Source organism: Odocoileus virginianus, chromosome 20 (assembly GCF_023699985.2).
Source record: "Odocoileus virginianus isolate 20LAN1187 ecotype Illinois chromosome 20, Ovbor_1.2, whole genome shotgun sequence".
Lineage (NCBI taxonomy): Eukaryota > Metazoa > Chordata > Mammalia > Artiodactyla > Cervidae > Odocoileus > Odocoileus virginianus.
The window spans coordinates 52057096-52071432 of NC_069693.1; the positions used below are offsets into that span (position 1 = coordinate 52057096).

The 14337-nt window shown below is 41.6% G+C and overlaps 2 protein-coding genes and 1 long non-coding RNA gene across 3 annotated transcripts in view; 2 read left to right on the forward strand and 1 right to left on the reverse strand.

The window, feature by feature from the left end:
• LOC110143936 (uncharacterized) overlaps window positions 1–14337 on the reverse strand; it is a 45293-nt gene that overhangs the window by 27146 nt on the left and 3810 nt on the right. Inside the window, exons 3-4 of the long non-coding RNA XR_002315746.2 lie at window positions 1834–1896; window positions 1107–1405 (exon numbers count right to left, since the gene is read on the reverse strand). This is a non-coding gene — a long non-coding RNA (uncharacterized lncRNA). The remainder of the gene's footprint in view (window positions 1–1106; window positions 1406–1833; window positions 1897–14337) is intronic.
• GCSH (glycine cleavage system protein H) lies at window positions 724–14271 on the forward strand. Its single transcript, XM_020903711.2, has 5 exons — window positions 724–1036; window positions 4506–4585; window positions 5719–5782; window positions 11995–12126; window positions 12923–14271. Exons 1-5 carry the CDS (start codon window positions 889–891, stop codon window positions 13018–13020), a joined length of 522 nt encoding a protein of 173 aa, XP_020759370.1. The 5' UTR covers window positions 724–888; the 3' UTR covers window positions 13021–14271.
• C20H16orf46 (chromosome 20 C16orf46 homolog) overlaps window positions 4506–14337 on the forward strand; it is a 64360-nt gene continuing 54528 nt past the window's right edge. Inside the window, exons 1-2 of the mRNA XM_070451497.1 lie at window positions 4506–4585; window positions 5723–5782. The gene's annotated coding sequence lies outside the window, so the exon portion shown is untranslated. The remainder of the gene's footprint in view (window positions 4586–5722; window positions 5783–14337) is intronic.

Here is a 14337-nt window from a genome sequence, read left to right on the forward strand (position 1 = left end):
AGGTTAGGGCTTTCCCCAAACCTAATTTTCTGTCTCCTTGGGTTGGGTGAGACATGTCTTCTGCTTTTCTCCTAAAGTTTTAGTCACAGGACTGACTGAGTAAGGAGTTGATCATGCTGGGTCTCAATTCTGCCTTTTGACTGCTACTGCAGTAGCTCCTGCAGTAGAGACTCCACCAGAAGCCACTCCTGAGCCTTCAAGTCCTTGCCCCTCTATGAGCTTCATGATTCGGTTTCTCCCCTCTGTGGAGACTGTGGGGTTTTGGGAATATGCAAAGTAATAAAGTTTTCAATATTTCAAAAAGTCAAAGAGAAACTGCATTTGTGTTAGCGCGCCTTTGGCCAGTGCCCAACAACCAACTTTGGCTGGAATGATTCTTTGGATCGCTATGAGTACTGCTCTGGGTGACCTTGATCCTCTTTAGAAGGTGGGGACCCCATCTTTTAACAGGACTGGGAGCACCCTGCCTTCCCGAGGACCCAAGAGCACCACTCCTGCTTGGAGCCCCTCTTACAGCCCGGGTGGGTCTTTGGAGGTCACAAATGCAGACCTACACCTTTCACTCTTCCAGAAGCACCGCCTGAACGCGTGGTCCCACCCCACTCCCGGGAAGCCCAGCCCCCGACGCCCTGCCCAACTCAGCCTGGCCTGCCTAGCCCACGAACCAGTCCCCACCCCTCGCCACCGCCCCTTCCGGGCCTCAGGGCTTTCCGAGCGTCCACGCCCCTCCCGCAAGCGGCCCCGTCAGGCCCCGCCCCTCCCGGGGCCCCGCCCCCGCGCCCCAGGTCCAGCCAGATCGCTCCGGCTCGCTCCGGCCCGGGGCCGCCCCGCCCCCGCCGGCCGGGGTGCTCTAGGAGCCGCGCGGAGACCCTCTGCACCCGTGCGAACATGGCGCTGCAAGCGGTGCGGAGCGTGCGGGCCGCAGTCGGCAGCCTGCGCGCCATCTCAGCACCCAGCGCACCCTGCTCGCCGCGGCCCTGGGGACTGCGGGCGGGTGCCGTCCGGGCACTGCGCACCGGCCCTGCTCTGCTGTCGGGTAAGTGCGGGCGGGCACGTGGGCCGAGCCGGGCTGCCTCGGGGGAAAGGGGCTGGGCCTCGATCCTTACTTTGGGTCCTCGGCCGCGGGCCGCCCGGGTCCAGTGAGGCGACCTCTGCGCGCTTTTTGTTGCTGGGATCCCGTGTTGCGGGGCCTTGCTATCTCCCTGAGCTGCTTGGACGGCCCCGCAGCCTTTGTCCTGCGTGTTGGGAGCCGGGGCGAGGGGGCGGGGAGACTGAAGACACACGCCGCCGCCGTGTCTGGGGTGGTTCTGGCAGGAGCGTCGGCCTCTTGCTGCTGCAGACACGAGCAAGGTCGCTGAGCGCCTTCGTGACCTTAGGTTCCTCGCATTTGTGAGCATCGTGCACCCTAAGAGTGAGGACAAGTAATAGGCTTTACTTTGCTATACATATCGTCACTGTAAATTCTGAAGTAAAAGTAAAGCAAGAGCATTCATTGAAACTTAAAGCACTGGGTCTAGTTTTACCAGCTAAAGCTAGCATAATTTTGCAGACAGCTATTTCCTAAAGCAGTGCGATAAAGTCTCCCGGGTTCCACAGAGGACGTTCTGCTAAAGTCTGTATCGTCGTATATAAAGTATAGTCGTGAGTGTGTGTTGGGCTGGAACGAGGCCTTACATACACGGGCTTGAAGTAACGGGGAGACTTGCCCGTACATATCTTGGCCATCTGTGCTACTTTAGCACAAGATAAGGCAGAGGAAAAACTGTTGTACTTCATGCACCAATACGTGAGGCACTCAGTGCACCTCTTCGCGAACTCCGGCTTCTTACTTACACGGAGCACAGGTCTGGTGGCTGTTGTTTCATTAAATTCGTTGTTTTAGAAACCTATTTGGGACTGGAAAAGTTGATAAATTTAGTTCAAAGTCTAGCATAACGAAGCTTACTTATCTCTTCCCCACCCCCCACTCCCCACCGTAATCTCTCAGATCTGTTGGTGGTACATATCGGTACATTACTAATTGCCATACATCAGTACATTACTAATTTGAATAAAAGGGAAAAGCATTTCTCAGATAATTGACTTTCAAGCCTATATTTTTTGGTTAGTTCAGTATTACTTTTTTTGCATTGTCCTGTTAACTAGTTAAATATTGCCCAAGATATCAATAGCCATAATCTGGTTGAACACCTGAGTTTTCAATACTAGAGACTGAGTTCCAAATTTTGACACTTCGTCTCCATGGGATCTTGGATGGTCACTTGTTTCCCTCGCTGGAAAAATGGAAATGATAATCCCTACTTTACAAACTTGTTGGATGAAATGAAACGTTTAACTGCTGTGCATATCGTCTGATACATAGTACTTGATAATGTTACTTATTAAATATTAGTGTATAAAATCAAATAGCAGAAAATTGATCAAATGTTAGTATATTTGATTCAGTGACTTTGAAAGGGGGAAAATGCAAAGTTCTCATAAATTACTCAAAACACTTTATTTTCTGGGGGCTGAAACCCATTGTTTTCAAGACTCAGAAGAAAGTAACTATTTACCTAATCTCCTGTTCACTTCTTTCCCCATTGGGCCAGGGGTTAAAGGAGAATTGTACCAATCATTGTTTTTAGCCTAAACTGAGTGGCCTGGTATAAAGACTTAATGACCTTTGATGCCAACAGGACCTGGGTGCATTTAGCTTAGCAATATTGCTGCCTTTTCCTCTAAACTGTGGTTGCTCAGTTGCTAAAATTGAATGTTGAGTACTCTTGTTCCTTAAGATTATCTTTACAGTTAGGCAAGATGGCAAGACCAAGGTCAGGAAGTCTCAGAGAAGTCATATTTATGGTTGTCCAGTCCTTTCTATAAAAAGGTGTATTAGTTTAAACTGCCAGTTCTAGAGTTGTCACAGAATGTTAGGGAGAATTGAGTGCTGTAGCCAGATAACTATATACTAGATATTTTACTCAGAATCCTCTTACACTTTAAAAAATTACTTCCCTCCAACTTTTGAGTGCTTACTATATGCCAAGGACAGTGTTTAGAACTGGGGCTACAAATGCAATAAACCCTGCTCTTGCTTGCTTTGTGCTTGGTCTACTCCCTGGGGGAAGGTGACAGAAGGACTGTATCTGTAGCATGTTAAGTGCCGTGAGTGTGTTGGGGGGAGAGGTGCAGAGTGCTGGGGTAGCAGGCTGGACAGCCCAGGAACCCAGGCTTGGAGAGCTAGATAAGGCTGCTGGCAGGAAGAGTTTCTAAGCTGAGATCTGAAAGTCAAGAAAAGGCAGTGGGGAGAGTGGGTTGCACTAAGTACAAACCTAGTACAAACTAAGTGCAACAAACTTAGTGGGTTTCCTTAGGGAAACATCAGATTGACTTGAAGCATTCAGTAATTTGAAGTGGAGTGAAGCAACTGACTTTGTGAGATTTTGCAACCTCTTCCACTGAGGAGTATGATATTCAAGTTATTTAATGATGGGGTGGAAATTAATACTTTTTATTTACATTCTGCTATGTATCAAAGCTGTGTAATCAAGAGAGTTTAATGTTTTAAGTACAGTTATCTTTTGGGTTGTGGTAAGAGTGAACTAGCAATACTTCTTTTAAAACAGTATTGAAATTAATGAGCCATTTTCATATTAATTTCTGTACTTTTGGAAAACAGCCTCACTTCAGAATGTGGTATATATTTAAGAAAATATGCTTTATAAAAAATTTTATTCTTCTAAGCAAGTACTACTAATTCCTATGTAATTTTTTTCACATCACTTAAATTTTGGTAGGTCTTTGTTCCAGGAATCCTTGAGTAGTTTGGCCATCTTTGTATTGGAAAAGAAGCAGGTTATAAAGCCAAGGGCTAGCCTGTCCAGTGAATGTTGAGCAGAGCTTGCCTTTCTATGGGTTAATGTCGTAACTCTGAGGTGACAACTGAGTTCTGATGGTATAATTTGTTTCTCATAATGATGGTAGCCACTTTATTCAAGGGCTGACTTGAATTCAGTTAAAGTAGAATCAAGAACTTAGTCAAGTTATAATTGTTCAAGGTCAGTTTTATTCCTGACACAGCTCTACCTAAAGAGGCACATTATTTTTTAGGTTAAATCATTTATGAGCAGTCTTTATGCTCCCAAAACTTCATCATTCCTTCTTCAGAGGGACAGACTTCTTTCTGCAAGACAGACCAGTAATTGATAGGTATACATTTGAAATGTGCTCCAGTGTTTGTGTGTATGATTTAGACTGAGTAATGTTCAGTACAAATAATCAAATCGCCAAAAGATCCAAAGGTATTCACATCAAGCCATCTTTGCCTAAATAATACCACTGTTGAGATGTCTCTTTTCACATGATCTGTTTTGTCCTGGGCAGTATACTGTTGAATGACAATGTCAATAAGTCAAACAAATACTGGGAAGGCCTGGCCTTTTGATAGCATTGATATGAAAAAAAAAAAATGCTTTTAAAGAAGTGATGCCACTGCTTTTCTGAAATATTGGTCTTTATTTTAGTGCGGAAATTCACAGAAAAACACGAATGGGTAACAACAGAAAACGGTGTTGGAACAGTGGGAATCAGCAATTTTGCACAGGTACTGGATTGTCTTGAAATATTTAAAACAGTCTGCCCTCACCTAAATTGGATTCTTTATATTTTAAAAATTGTTTATTCTGCCCCTTAGTATCTTGGGCCCTTTAAAGGCTCTTAGAAGAACATGTTATAGGTGGAAAAAGGAAAACACAGGAAAGTGTATAGTGTTTTAAGAGATTAAAAGGTTAACAGTTAAAAAATAAATTCAAGAGAAGTGTTTGTTTCACATTGGGGCAGTTAAGGAAAGCAGCAGGGCAAGCAAAAGGGCTGGAGTGTTAGTGTTTTGTGGATAATAGTGATATACACATGACCTGGGGACTTGAAGAGGGAACACCTGGAATGGCACAGATTACACAAAGATAAACTCTTTATTTAGAGTTTATCTCAACTAATTTTACTATTGCCACTGAGCCTCTAGTTTGATATTGTGTAAAGAAAACTAGAAGCCAAATAGCGATATGGATCAGTGACTTTTCAACTGGACCTCTGGGTGGGGTGGGGAGAGGAGGGGGCAGGGGATATTAAACTGATGGGAGGATATGGTATTCCTCAGAAATGCTGGGATCTCATGTACTGAGAATCAATGACAGCTGTATCTTTGTGGGCATATCTGTGTACCTGAGGCCAAGTACAGAATGCTCTGTGAAATACTGTATAAATATTGTCCTCCTCTCCTCAAGTTTATGAGGGGAGATCATTGAACATGGAAAATGACATGCAAAACAATATGTGATGGATGACCTGAGTCGTACAAGGGGTTGTAACCCACTCACTTGATGGAGAAATCAATATTGATCAGTCAGCAAATGCAATAGGAGAAAGGTCCTCAGTAAAATTGCAGAAGTGGAGAAGCACAAAGTGTGTTTGTTCTTAAAGGAGCTAGTCATCTTTTCGGGGGCATATGGTTGGTGACAAGGGTCACTGCCACCTGTAGGCCAGCTGATGGCATGTTTTCTTGCAAGTCCTGAGGTAATAATAATTTTGCATTTTTACAGGGTTATAAGAAAAAACAGAATTTGACCCCTCAAGTGTAAAGTATATACTATTTGAATTAAAGGGATTAAGTGTTTGGCTTGTTCCTAATTACTAGGTTTAATTTGATTTCTTAGAGATTTTTGTTTTTGTTTTTTAAAGGAAGCTTTGGGAGATGTTGTTTACTGTAGTCTGCCTGAAGTTGGGACAAAGTTGAATAAACAAGGTGAGTGTTTTTCTCATCTTGGTGTGTCATGATTCATGCCATGAGTTTTCTTTATCTTGAATAATAACTTGTCTGTGTCCTATTGCCATCCCTAGCTGTAAGGAATGATGATAAGGAGAATAGTGAACATTTTCATATTTTATAATGGAAGGTAGGAGGTAGAGGGAAATGGCTCTTAGCACCATCCCTGCCACACATTGATGCATTAGTGATATAATATAGCTGAAGTCTCTTAAGTTTAAAAAATAAAATCTGTTTTTCTTTGGAGGCAGTAAAGAATATCAGAACATGAGCTCGTGAATCAGAATCTGGTTTTAAATCCAGGCCCCTCAACATATCAGCTGTGTGATTTGGGGGAAATTACTTAATATGGTCTCATCTGTGAGTTAGCATAATAATAACTGCTTCATATAGTGGTTGTAAAGATTAAGTGAAATTAGCATAATATCCAGCATAAGATTTGTTGTTGCTTAATCACTAAGTTGTGTCCAACTCTTTTGTAACCCTTTGGACTGTGGCCCGCCAGGCTCCTCTGACCATGGGATTTTCCAGGCAAGAATCTTGGAGTGGGTTGCCATTTTCTCCTCTTCCTGACCCAGGCATGAAACTCATGTCTCCTGCATTGGCAGGTGGATTCTTTACCACGGAGATTAGTACTTGATAAATGTCAAGCAGTGGAACCACATGTATTATTATTCATGGGCTCCTTGACATATATGACAGGGCTAGAGAATTTAAGTATCTGTTTTCTAAATATCTTTGACAATATTGGCCATGTCTTTTTCTGCTTAAACTTTCCCTATCACTTATCTTGTTTAAACTTTCTTTTTATATCTGTACATCAGTTGTTTTCTTTTTTATGCTTAATTTTAAAGTTTCCATTAATAAAAATACATTGAGTAACCTCCTTAAACTAATGAATGCTTTCAACTTTCTGCCAAAGGTGTTTTTTAAATTGATGTGAAATTTACATATGGTGAAAATGCCTAGACCTAGATCTTAACTAGATCTAGGCCTTAACTGTATAACCAGAGTTTTGACAAACGATAATCTCTTCTCTGATTTCTGTCACCATAGATTACTTCTGACTTCTGCCTATTCTTTAACTTCATTTAAAAGGAATTGGATATTATGATGCCTGGCTTCTTTTGTCTACTGTCATGAGTATGAGATATATTCATATTAAGTGCTCAGTAATTTGCTTTTTATGCCAGAGGTATCTCATTGTGTTTGCTGAAGTGGTTATACCATTTGTATTCTCACCAACAGTATCAGAGTTCCATGTATAACATATCTCATTGTGGTTTTAACGTGCATTTCCCTAGTGACAGATTATTCACCTTTCCATGTGCTTTTTGCCACTCACAGCTTTGTGAAGTCTCAAGTCTAATTTATCTTTTTTACCATTGATTTTAGGCATCTTTTATACATTCTAGATACAAACCTTTTTCAGATATGTATTTTATGAATATTTCGTCGTATTTATGTATAAAACATTGTGTCTTCTCTAAGATATCTTTGTCTGTCTTCATAGTTCCCAGGTTATATACCCCAGTAACATGAGGTGCTGTGGGATATTTTTAATTTTTAACATCTGTTGAACACAGCACAAACTAAGAATCAGTGAAGTTAACAATTTCAATTTTGGATCTTACTCTATTACTTTGGGTAATGTATCTTTGAAGCAAGTACTACACATTGGTGTGGAGCATGAAGCTGGGCATTGGTTGATGTGACCTGATTCCCTGATGGAGAACTTACACAATATGCAGTAGACACATGTATATCTGTAAATTGTAATTAAGAATGAAAATTCTATTTGTTCAATTTCTGTATTTTTTTTAAACTGCTACTCAATTGTTAGGATGTAAAAACTTTCTAAGTAGTTTGGTCCTGAACTCTTAATAAACTGAAATGTTAGGTATTTGTTTTGGTTTAGCGATTACCACAAAATCACCATCAAGGGCACTGTGAACTGAGAAAGGGTACGGTATGGGCAACTCAGGTCCATACCAAGGTTCACAGAGATTGAACATTTCATTATTATGTATATTTAGCTGTGGGATTTTTCACAGATGCCAACTATCAGATGAAGTAGTTCCCTTCTATAACTAGTTTGCTGAGATTATCATTTGTGGATGTTGAATTTTTGTTGAATTTTCTCCATCTGTTGACATGATTGAAGGGTTTTTCTTGTTAATGTGATGAATGATGATTCATTTTTGAGTATTAAACATTCATTTTGACTGTTTAACCAACCGTGGATTCCTAGTAGTCATTGTATAAGAACTGTTTCTTTGAAATGTACTGTTGAATTTGATTTGCTGTTTTTTACATTATGTTCATGAGAGATACTGGTATTTTCTTAAAATGGCTGTGTCAAATTTTGGAATCTGTTCTATTTGCCACATAGAATAAGTTTAGAAATTTCTAACTTATTTTCCACCTCTTTTTCTGAAAGAATGTGCATCAGTCTTGCTAGCTCTTAACCAATTTTATCAATCTCTTGAAAGAATTTCTACTATGCTAAATTTTCTACTTTCCATTTATTTTTTCATAGCTTTATTTTCTTCCTCCAACTTGATGTTTTCTTGCTTCTGGGAATTTGTGGATTTGTTGGCTTCCATGGTTTTTCTTAGACAGACTTTATCGGTACTGTAAAATGCTGTCGCCCTTGAGATGAGTGGCAGCTAGAATCTAGTTGGATTCTCTGTTGTTGCTGTTGTTGTGCTGGGCATTCGTTGCTGCGAGGGCTTTTGTCTAGTTGTGGGCAGCCGGGCTGTTCTCCAGCTGGAGCACACGGGCTCCTCATTCAGCGGCTTCTCTCGCTGTGAAGCACGGGAGCACACGGGCTCCTCATTCAGCAGCTTCTCTCGCTGTGAAGCACGGGAGCACACGGGCTCCTCATTCAGCGGCTTCTCTCGCTGTGAAGCACGGGAGCACACGGGCTCCTCATCCAGCGGCTTCTCTCGCTGTGAAGCACGGGAGCACACGGGCTCCTCATCCAGCGGCTTCTCTCGCTGTGAAGCACGGGAGCACACGGGCTCCTCATTCAGCGGCTTCTCTCGCTGTGAAGCACGGGAGCACACGGGCTCCTCATTCAGCGGCTTCTCTCGCTGTGAAGCACGGGAGCACACGGGCTCCTCATTCAGCGGCTTCTCTCGCTGTGAAGCACGGGAGCACACGGGCTCCTCATTCAGCGGCTTCTCTCGCTGTGAAGCACGGGAGCACACGGGCTCCTCATTCAGCGGCTTCTCTCGCTGTGAAGCACGGGAGCACACGGGCTCCTCATTCAGCGGCTTCTCTCGCTGTGAAGCACGGGAGCACACGGGCTCCTCATTCCAGCGGCTTCTCTCGCTGTGAAGCACGGGAGCACACGGGCTCCTCATCAGCGGCTTCTCTCGCTGTGAAGCACGGGGTACACGGGCTCCTCATTCAGCGGCTTCTCTCGCTGTGAAGCACGGGAGACACGGGCTCCTCATTCAGCGGCTTCTCTCGCTGTGAAGCACGGGACACACGGGCTCTCATTCAGGCTTCTCACGCTGTCAGCAGGAGCACACGTGGCTCCTCATCGGGCGGCTTCTCTCAGTGTTGAACACTGACTTCTCTCGCTGTGAAGCACGGGAGTAGACGGGCTCCTCATCCAGCGGCTTCTCTCGCTGTGAAGCACGGGAGTACACGGGCTCCTCATCCAGCGGCTTCTCTCGCTGTGAAGCACGGGAGCACACGGGCTCCTCATCCAGCGGCTTCTCTCGCTGTGAAGCACGGGAGCTCGCTGTGAAGCACGGGAGCACACGGGCTCCTCATTCAGCGGCTTCTCTCGCTGTGAAGCACGGGAGCACACGGGCTCCTCATTCAGCGGCTTCTCTCGCTGTGAAGCACGGGAGTACACGGGCTCCTCATTCAGCGGCTTCTCTCGCTGTGAAGCACGGGAGTACACGGGCTCCTCATTCAGCGGCTTCTCTCGTTGTGAAGCACGGGCTCGAGGTGTGTGGGCTTCAGTAGTTGTGGCTCATGCGCTCAGCAGTTGCAGCACACAGGCTTAGTTGCTCCACTGCATGTGGGAGTCTTTCTGGATCAGGGATTGAACCCATGACCCCTGCACGTGGATTCTTAACCACTGGACCACCAGGGAAGTAGTCCCTAAAAATCATTTTTTTAAAATAAGAATCAAAAGTGACATCACTTCCTTCGAATGCTGCCTCTTCTCTATAAACTGCGTTCTTTTGTTCATTTTCTAGTATCTTTAGAAGCCAGGTCATTGATTTTAAGATGTTATTTTTAAATAAAACCTAAAGATATTACCATTACCTCTGTTTCATTGAATACACTAAAGGCTTTGACTGTGTGGATCATAACAAACTGAAAAGCTCTTAAAGAGATGGGGATACCATACCATCTTATCTGTCTCCTCAGAAACCTGTATGCAGGTCAAGAAGCAACAGTTAGAACCCTGTATGGAACAACTGATTGGTTCAAGATTGAGAAAGGAGTAGGACAGGGCTGGCTACTATCACTCTGTTTGTCTAACCAACCTATACACTGAGCACATCATGAAAAATGCTGGGCTGGATGAGTTACAAGCTGGCATCAAGATAGGTGGGAAAGGGACTTCCCTGGTGGTCTAGTGTCTAAGACTCTGTGCTCCCCAGTGCAGGGGGCCTAGGTCCAATCCCTGGTCAAGTAAACTAGATCCCATATGCTACAACTAAGAGCCTGCATGCCGCAACTAAAGATCCTGTGTATCGCAACTAACCCAGTGCAGTCAAAAAAAAAAAGATAGATGGGAGAAACATCAACCTCAGATATGCAGATGGTACCACAGAATAGTATCTACCACTAAATGGCAGAAAGCAAAGAGGAACTAAAGAGCTTCTTGGTGACAGTGAAGGAGGAAAGTGAAAAAGCTGGCTTGAAGCTCAACACTGAAAACTAAGATCATGGCATCTGGTCCCATTACTTCATGGCAAATAGAAGGGGAAAAGGTGGAAGTAGTGACTGATTTCTTCTTCCTGGGCTCTAAAAATCACTGCAGATGGTGACTACTGCCATGAAATCAGATGATGATTGCTTCTTGGCAGGAAAGCGATGACAAACCTAGACAGGGTGTTGAAAAGCAGAGTCATTACTCTGCCAACAAAGCTCTGTACAGTCAAGGCTATGGTCTTCCCACTGGTCACGTAAGGTTGTCAGAGCTGGACTGTAAAGAAGGCAGAGCGCCAGAGAATTGATGCCTTCAAACTGTGGTGCTGGAGAAGGCTCCTGAAAGTCCCTTGGACAGCAAGAAGATCAAACCAGTCAATCTTGAGGGAAATCATCAACCCTGAATACTGATTGGAAGAAATGATGCTGAAGCTGAAGCTTCAATATTTTGATCATCTGATGCGAAGAGCTGACTCATTAGAAAAGACCTTGATGCTGGGAAGGATTGAGGGCAGAAGAATAGGGTGTCAGAGGATGAGATATCTGGATGGCATCATGGATGTAATGGACACGAAGTTGGGCAAACCTCAGGAGATGGTGAGGGACAGGGAGGCTTGGTGCACTGCAGTCCATGGGGTTGCAAAGAGTCGGACATGACAGGGTGACTGAACAAAAGATATTTTTTCCTTCTAAGCATTACTTTAGCTCTACCCCCACAAACTGGTATGTTATATTCACATTCAGTTCAGATCCATTTTAGATGGTCTTTCTTCATGTTCATTGATCCTTTCTTCTGTATCCAGTCGACTATTAGTGTCATCTAGTGAGTATTTTTAGATAGGTTTTCCAGTTCTAGAATGTCCATTTTTAAAATTACTAGTTTTTTGTAGGTATTCCCCCAAACATTCACTCACTGTGATTTTATAACAGCTACTTTGAGATTCTCTGCTAATTCCAATATGTGGGTCTGTGGAACATTTTGAGATCTTTATATTGACTACTTTTCCACTTTGGCAGGCCCATACTCAATCCTCTGACCCCCTGGGCAAATTAGACTATGGTTTTCTACTTGTGTTCTAGTTACACTGTGCTGTTTGGATGGGGCAATGTTGTCAGGCTACAAATTGTGTAAGTGAAGATCTCGCATGACAAAACCTATGGTTTTATTTAAATTAAAGATCTTTAGATCTTTTTATCATGACTTATAGAGGTGATCACTTTTCTCTGTTTTGTATTTTGGGATCACTAACTTTTGACATTTACTATTTTCTTTAATTTTCTCAATTTAGAGGAGTTTGGTGCTTTGGAAAGTGTGAAAGCTGCTAGTGAACTCTATTCCCCTCTATCAGGAGAAGTAACAGAAATTAATAAAGCTCTAGCAGAAAATCCAGGACTTGTCAACAAGTCTTGTTATGAAGATGGTAAGTTGGAAATTTAAGGATTGTTTGCTGCAGTTAACATTTAATCTAGACTATAAAGCAATCTTTAACTGATTGTGATTTCTTTTTGTACTTCTTAGTATTATAATAGATATTCTGCTTTTAAAAGGAAAAACACAGGTTAGGTTATGTTTTAGATCTCTGTCAATAAAAGCATTGCCTAATTTTATAGGGTTCTTAGTATTGTACTTGTAGACTCATTGTAAACACTTCAAAGTACTTACCTCTTCAGTCATAAAGCATCTAATCACATTTTGTGATAAAGGTGGTAACAATATTTATTGCATTCAGTTTTCTGATATTTCTGTCTTCCTAATAATGTGGTAAAGTAAACTAGTAGCAGTTTTTTCCCTTTCGTAGATGAAATTCTCTAAGGATTTCTTTGGTAAGGTCAAGCAGCCAATTAAATGCAAAATTAGCATTAAGTTGTAGTTTTCTATTTCCTATCACCTACTTCTCTCTTCTAATGCTTTCTAATGCCATTAATTTCAGTAGTTACAGTGTTTGTGTTCCTTATTTATATACCTTTATATTTGGATCCCTGTGTAGTTGTTAATGCTTATTAACTACAACCTAAGATTTCTTAATCTGTGATGGTACAATTTCTTCTAGTTCTTTTCAGTTATTATATGTAAGGAATATTAATTTAATTCTTAAGGTTAAAATTTATGTAAAGAATACTAGATTAATTTTGAGGCACTCAATTTAATTTTTGAATGAATTTGACTTTCTCTTTTAAAAGGTGATTTGGAATGTATGATACTTTTTTTGGTTGCAGGTTGGCTGATCAAGATGACATTCAGTAACCCTTCAGAACTAGATGAACTAATGAGTGAAGAAGCATATGAAAAATACATAAAATCTATTGAGGAATGAAAATGGAACCCCTAAATAAACTACTTTGAAACAACTTAATCTAGCATAGTTGTCTTAAATTAGTGGTGGATAGATATTTAAAAAGCAACTTTTAGCAAAAGAAACTACTTGTAACAATGTTTCCTGAAGAAAATACCCCTTAACTTTCTAATGCCTTCAGATAAACACTGTATCTTTTCCACAGCATCCTGTGATTTTTAGGCTAGGGTCCAGTTATACTATTCAGAATTCCTGAAATTATCTCTGATAAAACTAATTACAAAAATTATGTAATTCAAGGATAACATGGTTATCTTATACCTTATATGACATTGTAACTTGCTTACAGCTATCCTTGGATTTGGGTCAAAATGATCTTCCCACTAGAAATAACTGGCAGTGGAGAAAAGTTTGTTAGTTGTATAGTGTCCAGTGAAGGATATTACTGTCTTAACTTTGCAATATACTGTGTTTGCTGGTGCTATTTTTATACAGTGAAGCAACAGCCTTGCAGGAGAATAAACAATTTAATAATAAAATATTCAACTTCTTAATCATGTATTTTGTTCTGCTGTTAATATTTCATAGTATGTTTCCTGGTATTTATAAAGATGCTAATTTTAACTTATGGGAAGTCTTTTTTTTTTTTTTTTTAAGGAAATTTAAGTCCTGACAATGAGAAAGTTCCAAGAAAATGTTTCCTTTTAGTCACAAATCTGGCTTTTCTTAAGCAAAGATCTAATTGCCCAATAACATCAAGTACTATTTTTTTATCATCTTTAATGTACTGAAAAAGAAATCACTGACCTTGTTTTTCTGTCATGCTAAATTAGAAGAGTGGAGTAGAAACAAGAAAAGGTGAAATTGTGACCAGCCTAGCACATGACAACCTTAAGAAAGCTAAGCCACATAAGTAATGGGAATAGAAGTGGACACAGTGAAACTTGTGGCCAACATAGTATACAGCAAGAACAAACTCTTCTATCATTTTCCCAAAACTGGAGAAGGGAAGTATTTAGGCATTACTATCTTCTGGTAAATAAAGAGCAAACACGAGAACCTAGAGTATGTAGATAGATAAATAACATACAAGCCTTTCCTGTTCTTCTGCAAAATGAATGCATTCTTTCCAGGACTGAGCCAGTAACCCTGAGCCAGTAGCCCTATCACTGCTGAACTGTCTGTTAATAATCTATTTGCTTTGGAAGTAGAAAGGGATGAGTAATAATTGTTCATCTTAGTCTAAATAATTAAATTTTGTTTTAAAGGTGCTCTCATGTATTACCTTCTTTGGTCTTTACGATAGAGCTCGGTAGGGCATATCCATAACTACCACCA

Excerpts from the sequence above, each read along its gene's own strand:
- GCSH (XM_020903711.2), top strand. The coding sequence starts at position 889 with ATGGCGCTGCAAGCGGTGCGGAGCGTGCGGGCCGCAGTCGGCAGCCTG. Across the intron at positions 1,037-4,505 it reads CGGCCCTGCTCTGCTGTCGG|TGCGGAAATTCACAGAAAAA; the intron begins GTAAGTGCGGGC and ends TCTTTATTTTAG. Across the intron at positions 12,127-12,922 it reads CAAGTCTTGTTATGAAGATG|GTTGGCTGATCAAGATGACA; the intron begins GTAAGTTGGAAA and ends TTTTGGTTGCAG.